We start from the raw sequence: 24832 nt of genomic DNA, 5'->3' as shown, positions 1-24832 counted from the left end.
TTTTATCACACTATGGAGGGGTATCCTTGTAACTTCACGTTAGCTAGCTCCACAGAGTAAGTAATTTATTAAAAAAATGTTATTTTTATGTGGGAGAGGGTTAGAATTAGTCACATAGAGGGGAAAAATGTATGTTATATGAGTGCTATATACTCAATATATCTTGATCGTCTCTTCTAAACAATAATTCAAATGTAATGAATGATATAGGACTGTTTATAAATCTCTAGAATAATAGTTTATAAATATATATTACTTTATTTATTTGGAACTTATTGATGCTCCTTATAATTCAATTACAATTTTGATTTTTTAATTTATAAAGCCATGATTAGATTTTTATTTTTAATGTAACAAATTAAGATTAGTTTAAAATGAATATAAATAGACTACAAAAATATTCTTTGGAGTAGTAAAAAGGCTACAAAAATATTATTTGCATGACTCACTCCATAGATTTTTTATCATTGATTTTTTAGAATTCTTCAACTAGTCATGCCTACTCCTCCACTATTTGTGCTATATGTAACCTATTGCAACGATATATTTTAGATGTTATTTTTCTTCTTCTATATTTCTTAAACAATATATTTATATACTTTTTGTACAATTAAGAGTATTCACTCATTGTATAAGTACAAAATTAATCTATTTTGAGTTGTATGTTTGCTCCTCCCAATAAATGTTGTTTTGACAAACCAAACTTTAAATATAAGGATGTAGTCAAGTCTTACACTATTAGATCAATACATCGTTAGAATATATTTACCAAATTGTTAATACAATACTTAATTTATTTTATAAATACCACTAAAAGAATGCATTTTCCATAGTATTGGTGATGTAAATGTTGTATATAATGTGTAAGCCTCACAATAACCATAATTATATTTAAGAGTTTTAAAATTTAGTTTAATGAGATTAAAATATAATTGATATTGTAATAAATTTTATTCATGTTACTTCGAGTCTACTACCCAAGTATATCATTTCTCTAGAATAATTGTATTACAAAATTTGTTTCCTCTCTCACATTTTAATGTTATGCAATTATAATGCAATTGTTGTTTGTTTTAAACTTTATTCATGTTACTAACACCCAAGTTTCATTTCTATCCAAAGAAATTTGTCAAGACAATGTTTTCTAAAAACTTTAAAAGATAACTCATCAATTATTCCCAAATAAATAATGCCGACCAGAAAGTCCATGGTTATAAAAAAATCAAAGAAAATGAAAAAGCCTAAGATATAAGACCTAAAGAAACTTGACATCTAATTCTTATGATATATATCTTGTGAAGAGGAGGGCTCAAGTTGATGTGATTGAAATTGGAACTGTACACCCTTCATTCATTGATGTGAATGCTGAAAATGAAAGCACCTCTTTTCCAAATGTAATGGGCTAAACAGCCCCACACAAAGACATATTGGACACTCCCTCTAGCCACGAGGGGCTCTAATGCATCAAAGAACAACTAAACATAGAGAAAACTAGGGAATGGGGATCAGCTGTCCCACTTTTTATGTCGCATTGTGTCTTAATCCAATGGAAATTTGACACATACTTACAAAGAAAATTAAAAAAAATATAAAATAATATTTTTATGTGATTTAGTGGAATATCATTGGCTTGAGATATGAGGACGGAAAATTTTTGGGACGGAGGATCCTGGTTCAAAACTAGGAGGTACATCATAAGTTTTTCAATCATAACCATTCAGCTACTAGATTTGTCTCACCAAAAGGAATATGGATCATCTTCATTAATGAAGAGACAAATACTTCAATTTTTTCATATTTTTAGTGACAAATATATTATTTTATTATACTTATAACGATAGATATGTCATTACATATTCCTTTGATTTTTTAAGGACTTACTCACTAAAGGTATTCACCCAAAAACCTCCATCTCTATGCAAGTATTGTTCACTTCCTACCCCCAAGCATAGCAAGGGTGCAATTAAGGTGGAAATGGGTAACTTTAGATGTTGTAAAGTTTGACTTATAAACTAAATATATTTTTTTGAAAAATATTGGGTTGTTTATGAAAAAGTTTGATCTGAACCTATTATAATTAGATAATAGATCATTGATAGATGGTGTGATATCTCCTAATTATTCATGTTTCTCACTTGATTAATCATATGTCATTGATCTATTGCACTTAGGTATATGTGACAAAAACTTTCTCCTTATATAATACATACTTAAGGCCAAAGTCTTAACCTCATCAAACTAAAATAACTCTTTTTATATGCCATTGATTCTAATATACCAAATCAATAAATATATATATATATATATTATTTTTTTTGGGTGAAATAATTATTGGAGAGGCGGATTCACACTCAATCTAGGGTGTGCACTCCTTTCAATTAATATATTTTTAATATTACTTATATAAAGTTGTATCAATGTCACTTATTTATAATAATATTATGATACAATTGTATTATATTAATGTTATTAAATTCGGATTAGTCATCAATTCAATCAGGTTATTTGGTTAATAATATTCTGAATAGTGAGTCATTGATTGAATTAGTTAAATCAATTTACATCAAAATTTCCAAAAAAATAAAATACTAACAAATATTATTTAATAATATTATACTTTAAATTTAAAAAATATTATTATCACACAAGTTCTAATTAAACAACTAACAATAAAGATTTTACAATGATAAAAAATCACTGAAAACATCAACAAATAATATGTGTTTTATATTTTAATTGCAACAAATGTGAACAAATAAATTTAAAATTTAATTAAATAATTAAGATTTTGTTACAACATAACTTAACATATGACAAATAAAACTCTAATGACAAACATAAATAAAAATAATTGGAAACACATGATCCATTTTTCTACCAAACATAAATAGATTGATTTGACTGATTTATGGACCAAATTACTTATTTTATGCATATAATAGTCAAATTGGACAGATTCATTCTCATTCTCATTCATGGTTGATTGGATGAGTCAGACAAGTTAAGTGTTCGTTCTAGGTCCAACTAATTAATCCAAATCAAATTTAATAGTATTGCAATCAATCGTGAAGGAACCTAAATCTACCACTGACTATTGCATAAACTTATATAGACCTCACACGGTTAATTACAGAAGTAAGTTACTATTTAAAGTTATATAAAAAATATTAACTATCTTGTATAAAATAACTACTCGAAACCTATTTGACCAACTTTGAAATGGTTATGATTAAAGTGAGGAACTGGTTGAAATGCATTAATAGGACACATAATACTACTCCATGTGAAAAATGCTGTAAGTTCTGACATCTTTTTATTGAAGCACTAAGTTGTGATATTTTATGGTTGAAGATATCCACTTTGACCCGACATCTCAATCTTGGCCTCTAAATATGGCACGTTTCTTTTCAAGCTAAAGAATGGGGAAGATATATGTTGTCCCATAAGTATATTAGTCTGTGAATTAAACTATTTAATTATTAAATTTTTAACTAAAATATATATTTTTTATTCAGTATATATGAAATTATATTCTTTTTGAGACAATATATATGATTCATAGTTCATACTATAAAAGAACAAAAAATGGTATATGACAAGTTGCTTCGATATTTTGCTCTGAGCATAGAGACATTTCTTTGTTTTTGCTTTATCTGTTTGGTGCGACAATAATTATTGGTCAATGGAAGTTTGGACCATTCACCTGGTCCCATAATCCAAATTGGATGGGGAATCCCACCCTCAAACACCAAACACTATCCTCTCTCCTTAAATATTCTTATCTAAATATCTAAGTTAATCAAATCCTATTAAATAACATATAAAAATTAATTTTTTTTAGTGTTTTTTTATGTATATGGTAACTTTCAATTAATAAGAACACAATGAAACATAAAAGTAGGATATATGATTCTTCGTTTCTTAAATAGAAAACAGATTGCTCGAATAAAGTAATAATTTGTATTAGCACATTTTTGTTAATAACTCCACTCAATTACTAAAGTTTTGTTGCATCAGAGAAGTACTAAATTATTAGGAAATAGGAACCCTTATAATTAAATACTCACATTTTTTTGTTTCTTTTTTATCGAGTTCAAGATCTTCAGACGAAATGCAATTTCGTTTATACTAATAGTGATTGACCGAAAATATATACACTTAATATTAACTTCGTTTAAATAGAAGTTAAGTATAACATGTATTTTAAACTTACGTAATGCATGATAATAGGTTAATGTTGTAAAATTCACATTAGCCACAAATGATCTTAGGTAATCACTTTCAATGAATTCCCACATATTTAAAGAGAACTGTGGCAATGGCATTTTCTTTAGAATATATATGATCAAGACTTAACCTCATCGAACTAAAACAGTACTTCTTGCATGCCCTGATTCTAGTATATACGAGAAACTATATATATAGTGAAAACTATTGCACAAAACTTATATGAACCACACACATTTAACTATAGAAATAGGTTAATATCTAAAGACAACAAAAGAATATTAAATATCTACTATTATAAAACAACTAGTTGAAACCTACTTGATCAAAATTAAAAAGGTTATACGATTAAAGTGAAGAAATGGTTGAAATGCATCAAAATAAAAAAGAAACAAAGTCACATAATAATGGGACTCATATAATCCAACTCCGTGTGAAACATGCTCTAAGTTCTGATATTTTTTCAATGAAGCAATAAGTTCTGACATTTTATGGTTGAGCCTCTCAACTTCCACCCCAAATCTGACTTTGCATGTATATACATCAGCACATTTCTTTCATTTTAAACAATAGAGCATTAAAGAACAAAAAGTATGGAAAAAATTGCATCAACTATTATTTTAAGAATTCTGTACACTGTTATTATGTTATTATAGATAAATAATTTATTATATACAAATTGTATATAAATCTTTGTAAAGAATATATATCATGAGTTGCTTAATAGTTTGGGCGGTGCGTAGAGACATTTCTATTTGCTTTTACTTTATCTGTTTGGTGCGACAATAATTAATGGTTAGACAGTTCCATCAGTCACATATTCCCAAATTAGATGGAGAAACGAAGAAGGTATTGATTTAATATGCACTATAATTAAAATGCCAATAATTTAATTTCTAGAAGCATTTAAGAGGAATAATCAAAATAGATTAATTTGTTATTTAAAATAAATGAAATAATAAGTATTAAAAAATGGGCAATCTCATCCTTAAACCCAGCCCAAAATGCTCTAATAAAGTAATTATATTTATTAGCACTTTTTCTATTTTAATAACTCTACCCAAGTACTAAATTATTACTGCATCAAAAAAGTATTAAATTATCTTGAAATTCGAATCCTTTGAATTACATTCTCACAATTTTTATTTCTTGTTATTCAGTTTTCCTTTATACTGATTTTGATTAATAAAAAATACACACACTTAATATTAACTTAATTTAAATAGAAGTTAAGTATAACATGTATTTTAAACTCGTATATTGCATGATATTAGTTTGATGTCAAATTCACACGAGAGCTAAATATCACAATAGTACTGATAATAATTGAAAAATATTTAATTTAAGAGTCTAATATTTATATCATAAAGTTTTTATAATTTTTTGAATAATCAATAATAATAAATATATAACTGAGCAATAATATATAAAACTCGTATATTTACCGTTGATACATTTTTCTACTTTATATATATTATATTTTCTTAAAAATCAATCATGAATATGATAACAAATAGAAGATAGAGAAACTCTTATACTATTAAAGAAATATATAGACTATTTTCTCATAATTTTATAACTAATCACAATAATTTTTGTTGAGTTTAATATTTATTTTTACACTACACCAATTATCATTTATTACTACTTTTACTTAATTAAGATATGAATTGAAAACGTTTAATCAAAGTGTGAAACTCATTAATACTGTCGGTTAATCAAAGTGTGAACTAATGGTGTAATAATGCTGAATTTCCAGCATGGTGGTCCATTTTCAGTGGTCCTCTGTCAGATGGGGATTTGCTGTCTCCAACCATATCCCTGACCAATCATAATGAAACGAAATTAATAAAGTTATGAATATTTAGTTTTTTTAACTGACATGATATAATATGATTGGTCTAGGACAGAGTTTGAGACATAATTTGGGACATCACATCCTTCTTCATCCTCTATCACTCTATAAATAACAGGTCCAAGAACCATAACAATCCCTCAACAAAATATCAACATTATCCCAAAAAATGCCTTCATTTCAATCTCTATCTTCTCAATCACTCAACAATGTAACATCACCATTGTTATCAATTCCTCTTACTCGCTCTAACACAAAAATTGCTTCATTTACTTCTGTATCATCCAATTTCCTCCAACTACAATTCCCATCAACTAAAAAACCTTCCAACCGTTCTCCAACCAAAGCTACACTCTCTGAAACGCCGTCGTTTTCATCACTTCCACCAACACCTAAACCCACTCAACTTCCATTACGTGATATCCCTGGAGATTATGGATTCCCTATTGTGGGACCCATCAAAGATCGTCTCGATTATTTCTACAACCAAGGTCGTGATACTTTCTTCAGTTCTCGCGTCAAAAAATATAAATCAACCGTTTTCCGCGCCAACATGCCACCAGGTCCATTCATTGCTTCGAACCCTAACGTCGTCGTTTTACTCGACGGTAAAAGCTTCCCTATACTCTTCGACGTTACCAAAGTAGAGAAAAAAGACTTATTCACCGGAACTTTCATGCCTTCTACTGAACTCACCGGCGGTTACAGAATCCTCTCATATCTTGACCCATCTGAACCAAAACACGAGAAACTCAAACGCTTAATATTCTTTCACCTTAGAACTCGAAGCAATAGCGTAATTCCAGAGTTTCATTCAAACTACACAACCCTCTTCGATTCTCTTGAAAAAGAGCTAGCTGGTAAAGGAAAAGTGGAGTTCGGAGATAAACATGATCAAACAGCGTTTAACTTCCTAGCTCAATCACTTTACGGTACGAACCCTAAAGACACGAAACTAGGAAATGATGGACCGACAATAATAACCAAATGGGTTTTGTTCAACCTCAGTCCTATTTTAACGTTAGGACTTCCGAAGCTTCTAGAAGACCCAATTCTTCACACCTTTCGTCTCCCTCCATCGCTAGTAAAGAACGATTATCAGAGACTCTACGATTTCTTTTACGAATCTTCAGGGTTCATTTTTGAAGAAGCTAAACGTTTAGGTATTGCAAAAGAAGAAGCGTGTCATAATATCTTATTCGCCACGTGCTTTAATACCTTCGGTGGAATGAAAATCTTTTTCCCCAACGTGCTTAAATGGATTGGAAGTGCAGGGGTTAAACTTCACGCCAAGTTAGCGGAGGAGATAAGATCCGCCGTCAAATCTAACGCCGGTAAAATAACGATGGGTGTTACGGAACAAATGCCGTTGTTGAAATCAGTGGTATACGAATCGTTACGTATTGATCCACCAGTTCCGTTACAATACGCAAAGGCGAAACAGGATTTGGTTATTGAGAGCCATGAGAATGCGTTTAAGGTGAAGAAAGGTGAAATGTTGTTTGGGTTTCAACCTTTTGCGACGAAAGATGCTAAGATTTTTGAGAGGGGTGAAGAGTTTATTGGGGATAGGTTTGTGGGTGAAGGAGAAAAGTTGTTGAAACATGTGCTTTGGTCTAATGGACCTGAAAATGAAAGCACCTCGGTTAATAACAAGCAATGTGCTGGGAAGGATTTTGTGGTGTTTATTTCTAGGCTTTTTGTCATTGAGTTGTTTCTACGTTATGATTCATTTGAGGTTCAAGTTGGAAAGTCACCATTGGGTTCTTCAATTACCATTACATCTCTTAAGAAGGCAACATCTTAATTTAATATTTTAAGTATCTCATTGTATATGTCGGTTAATAATTCATATATTTGTGCATCAAAAGTCAACTTTGCTGTCGATTTTCTTAGACAGATTAAAAATAAAATGAAAGTTGCTTAGTTTTTGTGAAAATGTTATTATGATAGTTTTATGAACTTGGCTAAGGTCATTTTAGGTTTTTAATGTTGGACTAATTTTTTATAAAGCTCCATTTTCATTACGTGTACGTAAGAGATGTTTGATGCACATGTGATATGTCAAGATTTCCATTGTTAATTTATTTCAGTTTTTCTCTGGAGAGAGTTCTTTTTAGTTATTCAAATCAATATTGTTGATATATTGGTCTCAAATTACATAATTTAGTTATTGACTTAACACATTGTTCTACAATTTGATATTTTGTTATGTGATTGAGACAATGAAGAAAGTGATGAGTCATGAAAAAAACTTAGATCTCACTTGCAAAGGCAAAACAACCACCAATCTCCTAAAACCTATGCAAAAAAAATATACAACAAGGAAATAATGAGTGACAAAATCGTCCGAGGGAAAAAAACTGTTATTTTTGTGCAATTCTCAGCATCAACTACAAGTTCGAACCACCACTAATGATAGATCTTTCAAGTTGAACTTATATTATCAAAGCTTGTGAATTTTAAGGGATAAAAAAAACATGTGTCGTTTTGAAATGTTGAATTTGGAAGAAACTTGGAACTTTAATTGGTTGTGGAAGAGATTGAATAAAGCCTAACATGAGTAAAAATATTAATAGGAAAATTGCGTTATATCATTCTATTAAATTTTTTACTAATCTTTATATCAATCCTCGTACTCATAAAGTGATATATGTAATTTGTAAATCAATTATTAATAAACAAAGTCACATCTTATGATATATGTTACTTTCTTGTGGTCAGAAGGATTAGTAGGAGGATATATCAATTTTCATAAAATTATTTATGAGTGAAATAATGCCTCACCATAGAATTTTATCTCTATGCAGCAGCATCACCCTCCTACCATAGCAATGGCAATAAAAACACATGGTCTTCATGATTTGTTAGCAACTATTTGATGAAAGAAAGAACAGTCTTACCTGTCCAAAAAAAAGGTAGATAGTCTTGTTCAATTAAATGACTTGCTAGGAAAACTATATGATGAAGGAGAGCTTTGTTCACTCAACCATATTTCTGGATCTTGCATTGAAACAGGTGATGCACTATTGTTCCTCTCCAATGACTTTAATGCAACTGGCCCAGTTTGTATTCTGAGATAAGCTTTATTAGCTTTAACCTCTGGCTCAACCTTCTTCTCCATGATCATTTTTAGTGGTTTCTCACTTTGATAAGAGGAAGTAGAACAAGATGACAACTCAGTTGAAGTTGTAACATTGTTATCTCCAAAACTTGACCAGTTACTAAGCCTAAGATGCTCTAACTCAGTTGCTATTTCTGTCATAGAAGGCCTCATATCCCTATGAAATGCAAGGCATCTAAATGCTAGCTCAGAAATCTTGTGTACAGAAGAAAAGGTCCAAGCATCATTGCTTACTTCAGGCTCAAGAAATGGATCTATAATCTCATCTAATAGCCCCTTTCCAATCCTATCTGCAGCAAGAGAAGCTAGGTTTACTTCATTATGAGGGCGCGAAAAGTCTACTACTTTCATTCCTGTTATAATCTCAACAAGAACAACACCAAAGCTATACACATCACTTTTGTCAGAGAGTTGAAAATCTTGATGGTATTGTGGATCAACATAGCCAGGGGTTCCTTGTGGGGCAGTTGAAATGTGAGATGTTTCAGTCATTCCAAGTCTAGAGAGACCAAAATCTGCTACCTTGGATCTGAAATTATAGTCCAAAAGTATGTTACTTGACTTTATATCTCTATGGTAAATAGGAGGATTAATAGTAGAATGAAGATGTGCTATTGCTTGTGCTGTTTCTGCTGCAATTGTGAGCCTAACTGGCCATGGAAGACCATTCCCTCTTTCTCTTTGCAAATGCTGACTTAATGTTCCATTGGGCATGAACTCAAAGACAAGGATTTGTTCACCATATTCTATGGAACAACCCAACAAGCGCACTAAATTGGTGTGGCTAACTGAGGAAAGAAGCTTGATTTCATTCATTACTTGCTCAATACTATCAGTGTCTCTATGCTTAATTCTCTTGATTGCAACCCATTCATCATTGTAAAGTTTTCCTGCATAAACTGTCCCATATGCTCCATTTCCAAGTTGTTGTTTCTCTGAGAAGCTATTTGTGGCTTTCTCAATGTCTTTGTATGGATAGATAGGAACACTGTAATTGCCGGTAGCTTCGGTTATGCGCCTTTTTGTGCTCTTTGTGACTCTCAATTTGGTGCGCCTCCGAAACAAAAAACATAGTGAACCCACTGTAATCATCAATGAAGCTCCAAAAACAAATGCTGCAAAACAAGTTTTATATTATGTTACTTACATTAATCTTGTATGTTATGCTAGTTTCTTGTAAATAATATCACAATCTTTATATAATACCAGCATGCTACATGTTTTTGTGCAATGCGTACTAATTAATCAGTTTGCACCTAAAATTTAGATAACCGCACATTAAAAAATTGGTTGATAAATGATTGTATCATTTCTAATCTTTCAAGTAGAGACATGAAATAAGAAAAAAGTTACCTCCAATTAAGACAAGAAATCTCGCTGTTCCTCCGCATTTGCCTAACAGGTACTTCGAGGGGTTGCATGTTGAAGAGACTGTGTTTTTACAAGCACATATTTACATGATACAATTAGTACCCCAGAAAATTTTAAGCAAAAAGTTAAGCTATATCAAATTAAGATCAATAATTAGTAGAGACTAATCTCTGTTTTAATTCAGAACATTTTTATCTTTGTGTTGTACCATGAAATAGTTTAAGGGAACCAATGGTAAAAATGGGGTTCCATCCTTATTTAAGTATTCTTTTTCAAATTTACCACAACCGGGGGGGAAATAATATGTTAGCAACAATAGTTTAAAGATTTGTATGTTTTTTTTATACTTTCCGGATTATTCATCATCAACAAAAGTTCTTGTCTTTATTAATAAATATAATTTAGTGTTAACAAATAGTTGTGTAATGACAACTAGATTATTAGGATGACAAAAAAGTTAAATGTTCAATTCCTAAAGCTACATTTGTTGAGAGGGAGAACTACACATCCCAAAATGAATTAATCACTTATAAAATATTTTGCTAGTAAAAAAAATAGTTTAACTTTGAGTTATGCTTGGTTACTGTTTATTGGTCCTATGCAACTGCCAAAACTGCAAATCATCCACTAGAACACACTCTATTCATTATTGATTGTCATTTTACTTTGCTTCTAAATTTTGTTCCTAAACTTTAGATATATAAAAACAACAGCCAATTAATACCGTTTAATAGATAATCTAAAATATGACAAAACTAGTATAATGAAAAAGAAAAAGATACCTTCACGGACCAAATTATTGTGGAAAGAAAATTTGACTAGTTGGCAAATTGATTCCTTAGTTGACTTAAATTCCCGTAATCATAGCCTACAATCAATACATTGAGTGGTTCTCATGCTTCAGGCCCACTAATTATTTTCCTCTTTTTTACCGTTGCTTCCGGGTCCTACTTCTGTCCCTTTGTGGAAATCTTATACGCTGAGGTAATGGGATGAGTAAACTTTATTCTTTATCAGGTTTTAAATATTGATTAATTTATTTTTTTGAATTTCAACCTATATGTAAAGTTAATCCAATTTCAAATATTGTCCAAACTAGTTTTGAACCCAAATTCTATCTTAAACATGATAAAATATAATATATTTATTTTTAAATAAAATTTTTCAATATTAGTAATTATAAATATGTAATTTGAAACATGAAATAATATGTACCTAGATATGTTGGTAATGATTTATATATATATTATATACATGAAGAAAAACTAGAAAATCAAACGTATATGTAACAATATACATAAAATACATATTATGGCACTAGACCATTTTAACAACAGTAACATAAATAACTACAAAAAAAATGAAAAAAATACGATTAAAATGTGATTTTATACTAATCTATAAGTTAATATAACAAAACTTCATAATTTATTCTAAGTAAAAGAGTGTCATTATTATGTACAATTAAATATGTACATACAATTATACAAATATGAGTAAAGAGTGATTATGAGAATGAATGATTGATCCATTACATGATGCTAAATATTGTATAATTCCAATGTGTGAACTCTCTGCTCTAATTTCAATGAAATTCAACTTTCTTTATGTATAATTATAATCATATTAAATTTGGTGAGCAAGTAGGATTGGTCGCACTCAATATGAAGATCCTTATAAATTAGTTAATTTTCCCTTGAAACACGCAATCATAACTTGACATTATCAATTTGTGAAGTCACTTATTCACGTAAGATAATTCAAATCCATACGTAAATTAGAATAAAAAGCTGTACTTTGAAAAGGACAATATTGTATAGATAACGGTCTACATAAAAAATAAAACAATGGAGGAAGCGTGTTTTAGTTGTGTAACATGGGAGCTGGCTACTTAGTGACTTTATAGTGCCATGAGAGAAAGAAAAGTCCACGTTCAACACAAGAGGAAAATGATAATGTAGAGAAAACATACAGAAAACTATTAAATGAGCTTATGTGAACATTCTACGGAGACAAAGAAAAAAGTGTTGATTAATGAAATGTGCAGTTTAAGATTCAAACTTTTGTTTTATTTATTTATTGGTAGGGAAGCAATAAATTCGTTGTCTGTACCTAGATAATGATACGGCAGATACGCTATATGTTTTAATTTTTAAACATTATATCATCTAATTAACCTGAAAGTATGATTATATATAACACGGTCGATTCTGTAATTACACTAATCTAATGAACGACCATGCACTATAAAATTATTTACCGGTTGACTAATTTTATTTGAAAGAACTAACTATTTCAATTTTCAGAATGCTTTAGTTTTTCACCTTTCAACTAATTAATAAACTTTCAAGTTTCAACTAGCTTATGAATTACTTGTCTCAAAGTAATTCAAATAAAAAGATTTAAAATAAGAAGAAAAAAAACAATAAGAACTAACCTTTCCGGCAACCAATTCCGGCCAGAAAACCATCACCGACGAACCCTTGTTTACATAGACATCGGAATCCGACCTTTCCATCCACCGGAGACACAATTTGTGTACAATTGGCATCACCGGAACATTCGCAACTTCCCTTAAGCCACCATCCAAGCTCTATCGTCGCTACCTCCAACGACACCGCCGTACCGGAATTATTCCTCAAATCCTCAGTCGATATCGAAGACATAAAGTACTCACATCCGAGTCTCTCCAATTTCCTATCACTCATAAACCCCTTCGTGCTGTTTTCAACGTAGCAACTCAAATTCCCGCTCCTATCGCCGTTACAACCGTCGGAATCAAAGTGAGACTCAACAAGTGTCTCCGTTATCGAACACTGCGACATCGTTTCAGTGCAATTCTTCAACAATATAACATTTCCTGAAGTAGGTGCATATTTGTGACTGAATAATTGGTGAAAGGTATCAATTGGACGATTACATTGACCTTTGATGTTCACGATTATGCTTTCCGTGGTTACAGATTGAACCGGGAATTCACCGATGAAGATTTCACCGTCCGCGGTGCAGTTGAGGCGGATTTGGCAGCCGGAGGAGAAGCCGAAAGGGTAAGAGAATGGTTTTGCGGAACCGCATGTTTGGTTGCACGCGCGGTAGTTAACTTGGGATGTGATAATTGGGAAGAAGAAAACTAAAAGGAGCAGTGGTTGTTGTTTTTTGATCATGGTACAGTTTATTATATATCTATGAGAGTGGTTTTCTCATTTATTGTTGAACTCTGTTATATATCTATGAGAGTGTATATGTGATTTTCTGAAGGAGGAAACTTTGGATAATATCAATTGATGTTGGGAAAACGTATGGATTACAACAAATGAAATTTGCTTAGAAGACTGACTTAAAGGGTAAAATGTTGGTAATTTGTTTCCACGCCTATCTCTATTACTCTATCTTTGTCTTCTTTTCACACCGTTCAGGGAGAATAGAAAATCTATACCATGCACTCATCATCTATCATTTATTCATATGATTTTTTTTTGAAAAGTAAAATATAATTAAGCAGCAATGATGGATGATACTATCATAATATATAAAATTCATATATTATCGGTATATACGTATTTTTCTGTATGTAATATAAATAATGCCTAGAAAGGAACATAGTAATGACTAATAATTTGGAATTATTTTACTTTTTAATATTGTATTTGACTCATGCTGGCATGTGTTGAATTATCTAAAAACAGATAGATTAAAGAAACAGTTACTAAACGAAGGTATACACTTTTTTTAGTTTTATGTCGACGAATCATAGCTCTTTAAATATGATTCATATCCCTCCTGTCTCCTGATAATAATAATAATAATTTCCCTATATTATGATTAAATATCTAAGCAAATATTTTCTGATGATCTACTTTTCATTACATATGAATATGCGTAGAACCCTCCATGTAGTTAAGATATAAACTCTTATAAATTAAGTAGATAATGATGAAAGGAGAATAATAAATAATTAATGGCGGTGGAGGTTGCTCATTCTCATAGAAGCTCTTTGTCTAAAGTATTACAGGTCAAATATAGGGATATAATAGCTTCTCATGGAAGAGTGGATGATATTGATAAGTCTGTCTCATTGGTGGAGGGATTTGAAGAAGGTCATGAGAAGATCACACAGTGATAGAGAGAGACTGCTTTCAGAAGAGAGGTACGGGACATGTTTCATACTAGTTTTTGGGAGGGTTGCTGGATGGGGTAAGTGTTTGAAGGAGTCGTTCCCAAGACTTTTTAGTATGTCTTCTGATAGGAGGGCACATGTGGATCAGTTAGGTGTATGGAAGGAGGGGGTGCGGAACTGGCAGTTATCATAGGGAAGATCGTCTTTTGAGTGAGAAAGATCTTCAATAGATGGTTTGATAGGGATTATAAGCATAGTACAATTAAAAGAAAATGATGTTGACAAATGGTTTTGAAACTACGACGTTTCTCATTGCTATTCTATAAAGTCTGCTTACAAAACAATTTGGCAAGTAGAATGAGAGGTAAATGTTGAGGGTTGTGTGTTGTGGGGCATAATTTGAAATTTTCGGGCTCCTCTCAAAACCTGAGTGCTTGCTTGGAGAATTATCTTGGATAGGGTTCCTAGTAAGTAGAACATTGCTTAGAAGGGTGATAACTTTACTGGTAATGATGTCCTTCGTGTTTGATGCAGAGTTATCTGGAGACTGCCGATCATCTTTTCTTCTCTTGTCAATTCTCTTATAGAGTTTGACAACTTTTTTATGAATGGTTGTGGCATAAGGGAGTGTTACTGGCTTCTGCTAAATCTCATTGATTTCAACATCTTAATTATATTAAGGGTTACCAAGTGAAAGATGTTGGTTCTTTGTTTTGGATGGCTTGTATTTGGTCCTTATGGAGCTAGAAATGACATTATCTTTAATAAAACAAAAAAGAAATGTATGGAGGAGTTGCTCCACGAGATAAAATTTGAAATATTGACTTTGGACCAAAAGTAAAATAGAAATTTTTTATGTCTTGGTTTAAATGTTAAGCCACAACTTATTAATTAGGAAGAAGCATAACTGTTTCATCAGTAAGATCAAAATTTTATTAAATAAAGAACTGAAAAAATCATACACAATTATAAACAAAAAACCAAGCCCACAGAACAAAAGGAAATCACTTACCCCAAACCATTAAGAAAAGATTCTTAAGAATAACATTCCAAACATAAAATCAGATTAGAGTCTCATTCAAACCAAGGAGGTAAATACTAGATATAGTTATACAAACCTTCACTTTTGGAATTTATTACTAGCTGCACCCGCAATACTATCCATTACCTGCAGTGTTTAATTTTCATTGTAAACATGTGGAGTAAGACGCGAAGTAAGAATGACTTGAAGAGGAGAAGCTTTGATGTTGGTTAAGCCAATGATTTCATGCATATCAACTTGTCCCCCATCAGAAGTAACAATATCAAACCCATGCAGAAGATTAGCAAGTGTTAGTTGCATAATTTGAAGAGCAAATGACATTCCAGGACACATTCTTCTTCCTGCGCCAAATGGAATAAGTTCAAAATGTTGGCCCCGAAGGTCTATGTCCTTGTGGGTTGTGAGAAACCTCTCTGGTCGAAACTCCAATGGATCATGATATATGAATGGATCTCTATGAAGTTTAGAAATATTAGTCAAAAGACGTGTGCCTGCTGGAACATGGTATCCACCTATAGTGCAATCTTCCATGGACTCGTGTGGCAAATTAAGTGGTGCAGGTGGGTGTAAGCGCAATGTTTCTTTGATGATGGCTTGGAGATACACTAGGCTTTTCAAGTCTGATTCAACTACCAACCTATCTTTACCAATTTGGGTATCTAATTCGTGTACTACCTTCTTTAAGACTTCTTGATTGTTGAGGAGTAAAGAAAGAGCCCAAGTCATTGTCCCTGTTGTGGTGTCCGTGCCAGCTACAATTAGTGCCTAACAAATAGAGCAATAATAATTTCAATTACATTTGTACTATAAACCAGAGTGGATTGAGAGAAACTATCATCAGAGTTATCGTGAATCAACCGATCTTTAGTTAAGAGGGTCAATCACGCTTAAAAAACGGATTAATTCGTTACCCAGAAAATGAGCATAGTAACCAAAAAAAAAACTTCATATATCACAGTTTTCTCAACTAAAGTGGCAATAAATATATCTTTGGTATAGAAACAGGATTTGTTTTTGGCATAGATAAGTGTATCGAAGTTATTGATAATATAAACAATTATATCGTTTGTTGAGCTCGATTTGAATACTACCCTCTGAGACTTTCATATTAACATCTACAATTATATAGGTTCATAACTGAGTTATTGCTCTCACGTTCTCCATGTGCAGGTTTGATTTTGTAGAGTAATATGAGACCGATAATTAGTTAAATTACTTTAAAAAGGGAGAAAAAAAGCATAGAATTAAAGACAAGCCACGTAAATGACCTCGAGCACTGCCCTAGCAGGTGAGGGACGGACGCAGATATCCAGTGCCCATTGATATCCCCAATGGTGTACCAAGCCAATAGAAATATGTCACTTAATTGAGAAAATAAATTATACAAAACAAAAATTAATATTTTATATTATTTTGAGAAATATTATTGGTTAAGGACATGGGAACATGATATTTTTGGGACAGAAGATCCTTGTTTGTTAGCGACATAGCACATTAGCATGATTGGGATCACATGTTATAAATGATGTCCTATTCCATGTCTCTAACCAATCAAAATCTGATTTTTTGTTTTTAAATTTTTCATTTATTTATATGGCAAAATATGATAGGTTCAAACAGAGAATGAGACACGGTTAGACACAAATGATCTTTGTCCCGTTAGCATGATACTTGGTGCCTTGGCCGTACATAGGGAAGGCTACTTAGGCTTTATTTGGTAGTTACGAGAGAAAGAGAATGATAGCGATCAAAATGTTAGGAAGGGGAAGGGAAAAGGAAGAAAATCATCTTCCTTACTTGGGAGTATGAAATTTAGATAAAAGAGGATAAACTAATGATATTGTAAGAATATTTTTTATTTTCCCTTAAAAATGCAATTAACAATGATAAATAGACAATAATATATAATTATATATTAAAAATATTTAGCTATTTTGATATTTTATTTCCAAAAAACTTCAAACTAAGTGAACTTTAAAAATAAACACATGAAGTGTTTTGAAGAGTTTGAGAAACCCAAAACCTTCCCCTCCAAAACCATATTTCCAAACAAGAAAGTTAGGTTTAGGAAAACTTAGTCAAGTAAGTTAGTTAGGTTTCTATCATTGGGAAATCACTTACAAGAAAATTAGGTTTAGGGAAACTTAGTCAAGTAAGTTGGGTAGGTTTCTATTATTGGGAAATCACTTTGTAGACAACTTTCCTTTTGTTTTTTATTTCTCTCTTATAAAAAGTCATCACAAGACACAATTCATAAATGAGAATGTCTATTATTCACACTGAAACCCGAGTCGGACGTTAAACCGGAAAATGTCTCGTATTAGGTTTAACCGGTTAAACCATTTGATTTGATCGGATGATTTTATATATAATTAATACTTTTTATCTATAGATATATGATTATATATAAATATAAAATTTTATATAATTAATAATCATGTATAATTACATTGAAGTAACATCTTTTATCTTTTTTTGGACTGAAGTGACACAAAAGATTAGAGTAGAGTTCAATTTTCTTAATTTCTAAGTGAACCGTTTGGTTTAGTTCTCGTTTTAATCCGGTTTAACCGGGTTTAACATGGTCAGACCGGAATTTCTCTAGTTCAAAGCGATCCAACCCTCACCCGATTAAAACGGTAAACCATAACCGTTTTCAAATCCAATCAGCGGTTAAACCAATCAAACCATCTAATACGGTCATGTTCTCACTGATTCATACATCAATTTCTTTTATAAACGTGACATTATATAATAATTAGATAATAAAAAGTAGAGAATATAACCTACACTCAGCAAAAGTATAGATTAGTGGGAAATAGTTCTTTTAATTCAATAAAGTCTGTAACTTAACAATTACCTATTCTAAAGCCTATCTCAATTCCCTCTCTCATTCATTAAAAATCAACACATAAGTAAATTTAAATTTTTAAAAAATAAAATGATACATTTTCATATTACTTATTCAAAGTTAATTGAACCAAGACATGATTTAAAGACAGAGTGTAGTATAGATGATCTTTGTCTATGTTTCTTCTAATCAAATAAAATTATATGTGTTGAAAATACGGATCATGCCAAAAATAGATTATACAATATGATTTCATATCATCCTTTTTCTTATAGTATTTAATTTATAATCATAGGCTTTATATTTATATTATATATATGAAATTATATGAGAAAATGTTAAATTCATTATAGATAGATATGTACCAGGCACATGGCTTTGACTGTAGTGTTAGCGTCACGACCGTCAAACTCTTCACCTTGATCAACAACAGAAAGAAGTACATCCATGAAATCTTGCTTACCCTTTAATTCCCCTTCACCACAGTTCCTATTGCGTTTATGTTCATGAAGCCAAACTTGAGCAAATTCATCTAACTCTTTAGCAGTTCTCTTCATTTCCTTCTCTTTCCCATCCAAATCCAACCATCTCAAATATGGCAATGCATCCGAAACCACGAATGATCCACTCAGATGCATAAGATCTCTTAATGCTTTTTGGATCCGTTCATTCTCTTCTTCTCTTTCATTAAAACGTTTTCCTACTATCATTCTAAACATAACGTTATGGGTTATGTCCCCAAACCATTTCTTCATCTCAGTCACTACCACCTTTCCTGAATCACTCAAATTGTAACTCTCTTTCATTGCAGCCACCACCTCCCATTCTATAACGTGCTTGAGAGAATCTATTCGATGAGTTGAAAGAAGCTCAAGGGTTGCTATCTTGCGCACTTGACGCCAATAAGAACCGTAGGGGCTGAACCCCACCATGGAAAAGTTGTAACCTAATATTTCAAAGGCTAGAGATTTTGGACGACTAGCAAATACTCTATCCTTTATAGTAAAGCATTCTTTAGCCATATCAGAATTGCTTACTATTAAAGTTTGATGAACACCAAGTCGCATGGTGAAAACTGGTCCATATTTGTCAGCCATATTGCCTAAGATCACATGAGGTGACAGTGACCCACGTAGAAGGTGGAGGTGCCCTATTAAAGGCCATGCACCCCTAGCTTCTGGTGGTGCTTTTCTAGAAGCACTAGAGCGATTTCTGCGCCTTATTATGGATGTAAGAACAAAAAGAAGTAATAGCAGCCCAAGGATGGTAAATGGAAGGGTTGATTGGGATAGGAGATTTTTGAACTCCATGGATGTTAGTGTTTGTGCTTCTCCTTGCTCATAAGTTGTGGTTTTATATTGTGTGAGGGAAAGAACAAAAAAGAAGGTTGTAGTGGATTTATAATTTATCTCATTATATTGATTAAATATGTAACATGTGTTTTATTTTTATATTTATAATATATGTTAAGAAAAACTTTGTGAAATTAAATAATAAATGAACTTAAGAAGATAAATTATATTAAATGAACTTACAATGATAGACGTATCAAAATAAATCTAATATGTAATAATATATTTATCTTTATAAGTATAATAAAATAACATATTTATCATTAAAAATATAAAGAAATTAAAGTATTTGTCTCTCCATTAATCAAAAATTATAGGAAGATATAATTTATTCTCATTTTTTAAATTTGTCTTTTAAATAAATATATTAATCAACTTGGTGCATCTCTACTTTAAAATATCTTGCCTCCCCAAATAATCAAATCCTCAACACGCAATTCTATGTTATCTTTATCTCTTCTTTTTCCAGCACTCCATTCCTCTCACTTCACAAGGATACCGAGAAGAATACAAGGAAATAAACAAAGAAATGTGACATGAAATTAGTCCAAAAATCATAAATGAATATGCTCACATCCATTTTTCGATTTGCATTCTATGACTTTTACATAAACCAGAGTCATGTCCACCCATAACAAACCGAGAGTACCTTAAAAATTGGTCTCAAGTTAATTTACTAAAATAGGAAACAGTACAAGATTCAGGGTTTTGTTGCATACTTGCATTTGTAGTAAGATACGTGAACCATTACGACATCCTTTTTACCCCACAGTTATGTTTGAATCTTGGCAAATTCAATAATTTCAGCTGCATCGAAATTAGAGTTGTATATCATATTTGGTTTCTTGATTGAGTCATTATTCCCATGTGCAAAAGGAAACTGAGGTACTGCACTTGCTGGCATGGTCATCTATATTACAAAAAGAGTGGGATCCACATACTATTGAATAGTAAGTTTTTTAAATTAACTACTCATTGTAGTCATCAATTCTAAGAAAATTTAATGGTTTAGATTTATTCAAGAATGTAATTATATTGTTTTTTACTATCAAGTTGAGGGAATATATTGGTTGTCTAGAAAATTAGGTTACTTTTTATGTTTGGTTGAAAAAATAAATTTAAATTTAAATTTTAATAAATAATTATAAGTTGAACTTTACACTTCCAAAAACAAATATTGGTATATCTTGTATATAATGAACAGAGAAAATAGGAGATGAACCATAAATATATTGTGTTTGCTGATGTTGGTAGGAGTTGTTGTGTCATGAACACAAGTGATCTTTGTCAGTTACTCTTTGTTTTTTTAATCATGACTGGATGATTAGTCTATTGTGTGCATCTTTTGGTGTGATTGTCTCCTTGGCTCGGAAAAATTATACTATCCCAGCTTTGGGGTAGGTTTTGAATTATTTACGGGATTGGGGTAGAATTTAGTGGATCTCGTGGACACCATCCACAACTTTGGCAAAGTCGTGGACCCCATCCACGATTTCCCTGGAAAGTCGTGGACCCCATCCACGACTTCCCTGCCATGTGTCAGGTTAGTGTAAGTCGTGGACCTCATGCACGACTTTCATGGCAATGTCGTGGATAAGGTCCACGAGATCCATGCAATGTCGTGGATACGGTCCACGATTTCCAAGGCTATATATATATTTCCATCCCCGAGTGTAAAACCACACTGGAGGAAGAATTGAACTGTATAAAAAAATTGCATCATACTGGAATTGAAGAACTCTGAATATTTAAGGTAATTTCCAATTGTTAAAATTTTGTTATATCTTTTATTTTATTTATAATTTTACGTGTTACATTTGTTTAAATTTAAATATGTTTGTTTTTTTTTACTCTTATATGTAGATGGCAATTATTAGAGATATTGTTAGTGATTTTAGTGATGAGGAGGACATCGAGCTTGATGATGACGAGCATGATGATGTTCAGATTACCACACATGAAGCAGTTAGCGTAACATATCATAATCCTTCATCTTTTTTCGTTAACATTGATCATCAATCTGGACAAGATTTTCCATATAGAAGTAGTAACATAAGTAATGAAATAGATAATGAGTTATTTGTTGGTATGCAATTTGAATCAAAGGAGGCAACAATAAATGCGGTAAAACATTTTCATATTAGAAATTCTGTTGATTACGTTGTCGATGAGTCTAGGCCAGATAGATATGTTGTAAAATGTAAATATTATGGTGTTGGGTGTGATTGGAGACTTCGAGCATCAAAAAGTTTGAAGCGTGATATTTGGGAGATTAGAAAAATTAGTGGAAGACACACTTGTGTATCTACTAATATTTCACAAGATCACACGAAGTTGAACTCATCTTTCATCGCAAACTGCATTGTGCAAATAGTATCAGAAGATCCTGGTATACCAATCAAAGCCCTGACAAGGCTGACATTGCAACCAAATAATGTCACTACCAGTGTCAACAATACCTAAGATTTTGATTGGAGGGGTGCCAATTGAGTAACTCATGAGGTACTCACCTCCATCAGGAAGCACATTAGACACAACGTTTTTTGTGGAAAAAGAATGTTTGTCGAAACGATTAGCATAGTTGATGGAACGACGAATAGCTTTAGCAACTCGCTCATAATGAGATTCACTAGGATGGTAGAATGGTGATTTTGGAGAATCACGGTGGATGAGGTCCACACTGAAGCCAAAACCCTCAATGAGGGAAATGTCACAAAGACAAAACAAAAGAACAATAAGAGAATAATATGTTTTTGTCATGACTAATTTGATACTATAAGTTTCTTAGGTCATGGCCTTTTATAAGTCGCGCTTAATGAAGATAAGTATAGAGCATCAGAGGAATTATGTGTCATGGGAAAATTTTAGGTTAATATTGACTTTTATCATTTTCAATTCTTAATAAAGACTAAGAAATCAATATATTTAATTTGAAGGTGGAAATTATTTTTTGGTAAGTGCTTTTTTGGTTACATGTTTTTTTGAGTATGAAGACGGAAACACAACCTTATTGAGATTGAATACATACATTTGCTTCTTGATTTTAAAATGAATGGTTATTAATTGAATTACCCTAATAAGCCTATACATTTTATTATTTAATTTATTTATTTGCAAATAATTGTTTTTTATATTTCTGACAAGAGTTTGTTTACTATTGTATTCCCCTATATGCAATAAGGAAATCAAAACTATGTAATTCTTTAATAGATAAAAGTTTCATTGGTTAGATTTGTTTTACTTAATTCAAGAAAAAGATGCAACGCATCATGACCGTTCGAAGAATGACTTGAGGGAAAGAAGTGACTTATAATGATTGTTCATCTGTCATCATGATAAATTATAAACTTTATTTTTGAAGAAGTAATTTTAAGGACTAGAAGGGGTGTATCATCATACTATTTAGAGGACAATTTGATGGCAAATAGTGACTCATCACCACCATTACCCGTGCTTGTGACAATTTATTATGTTTATATATCTTAGATTGAATGTAATTTATTAAAAAATTGTATTGATTGATTATATTATTTATTATTAATGATTCATTTCCAAAACAAAAGTAAAAATTATGGGAGATTTATTATTATTTATTTATTATCTCAAAAAATATTTATCATTTGTGATTCGTTATTAAAATATTTTCACTCATTAGATATTTTTTAATTTTTTACTCCTGATGAAAATGATTTTTGATTTCTAGTAAATTGGGAAAGAAAGTTGACAAAAGAAACGATATTTGTCAAGAAACACCTTCCACAATTCAAGTGATGGAATAAATAATACTACCAATCGATATCGATTCTCCTCTTATCTTAGATAGGGTGTTATTCACTACAATAGAAGTAAAATAGTTTAGATATATATTATTATAACTATTCTTTCTTTATATAATTTTGATGATATTTATTATTTATAATTTCAAAATATTTATTATTAAAACAATAAAAACTATAACTATTCTCACTTGGCATTCTTGATAGTATAAGAAATCAAAACCTTCAAATGTGGTGATTAAATGAGTTTTTCATGAAAAGTTTCTTGGAAATATGTTAAATCAGTTTTATATATAATTTGAAGGTGGAAATTATTTTTTGGTAAGTGCTTTTTTTGGTTACATGTGTTTTCGAGTATGAAGAAGGAAACACAACCTTATTGAGATTGAATACATACATTTACTTACTAATTTTAAAATGAATAGTTATTAATTGAATTACCCTAATATGCCTATTCATTTTATTATTTAATTTATTTATTTGCAAATAAAAAAAGTTTTTTTTTATATTTTTAACAAGAGTTTGTTTATTACTGTATTTCCCTATATGCAATAAGGAAATCAAACCTATGTAATTCTTTGATAGATAAAAGTTTGATTGGTTGGGTTTGTTTTACTTAATTGAAGGAAAAGATGCAACACATCATGACTTGAGGAAAAGAATTGACTTATCAGGATTGTTCCTCTATCATCATGATAAATTAAAAACTTTATTTTTGAAGAAATAATTTTAAGGACTAGAAGGGGTGTATCATCACACTATTTAGAGGAAAATTTGAGGGCAAATAGTGACTCATCACGACCATTACCCCATGCTTATGACAATTTATTATGTTTATAAATAAAAGTATCTTAAAGAACTTAAGTTATAGTTGAAAAGATTAAATTAATAAGTGACTATCACGACTATATATCTTAGACCGCATGTAACTTATTAAAAAAATGTATTGATCGATTATATTATTCATTATTAATGATTCATTACCAAAACAAAAGTAATAATTATGGGAGATTTATTATTATTTATTTATTATCTCAAAAATCATATATCATTTGTGATTTATTATTAAAATATCTTCACTCATTAGATATTTTTTTTATTTTTTACTCTTGATGAA

The 24832-nt window shown here is 31.1% G+C and overlaps 3 protein-coding genes across 5 annotated transcripts; 1 reads left to right on the top strand and 2 right to left on the bottom strand.

Moving 5' to 3' along the window:
- On the top strand, positions 6235-7894 carry LOC109343925 (allene oxide synthase 1, chloroplastic-like). Its single transcript, XM_019582452.1, has one exon. The coding sequence runs from the start codon at positions 6252-6254 to the stop codon at positions 7887-7889; it is 1638 nt and encodes a 545-aa protein (XP_019437997.1). The 5' UTR covers positions 6235-6251; the 3' UTR covers positions 7890-7894.
- LOC109343922 (wall-associated receptor kinase-like 14) lies at positions 8929-13920 on the bottom strand. 3 transcript variants are annotated; one of them, XM_019582446.1, is made up of 4 exons: positions 13015-13920; positions 11425-11430; positions 10560-10637; positions 8929-10321 (listed from the first exon to the last, which is right to left on the bottom strand). In XM_019582446.1, the coding sequence occupies exons 1-4, from the start codon at positions 13739-13741 to the stop codon at positions 9015-9017; spliced, it is 2118 nt and encodes a 705-aa protein (XP_019437991.1). In that variant the 5' UTR covers positions 13742-13920; the 3' UTR covers positions 8929-9014. The 3 variants fall into 3 exon arrangements, with proteins under 3 accessions (XP_019437991.1, XP_019437992.1, XP_019437993.1); XM_019582447.1 differs by lacking the exon at positions 11425-11430; XM_019582448.1 differs by lacking the exon at positions 11425-11430 and having other exon boundaries at positions 10560-10601.
- On the bottom strand, positions 15798-19985 carry LOC109343927 (cytochrome P450 CYP82D47-like). Its single transcript, XM_019582453.1, has 2 exons — positions 18953-19985; positions 15798-16501 (listed from the first exon to the last, which is right to left on the bottom strand). Exons 1-2 carry the CDS (start codon positions 19895-19897, stop codon positions 15872-15874), a joined length of 1575 nt encoding a protein of 524 aa, XP_019437998.1. The 5' UTR covers positions 19898-19985; the 3' UTR covers positions 15798-15871.

Source organism: Lupinus angustifolius, chromosome LG03 (assembly GCF_001865875.1).
Source record: "Lupinus angustifolius cultivar Tanjil chromosome LG03, LupAngTanjil_v1.0, whole genome shotgun sequence".
NCBI classification, from domain to species: Eukaryota; Viridiplantae; Streptophyta; class Magnoliopsida; order Fabales; family Fabaceae; genus Lupinus; species Lupinus angustifolius.
Note: the sequence above shows the minus strand (reverse complement) of the source record. Positions and strands in the feature narration are given on the sequence as shown.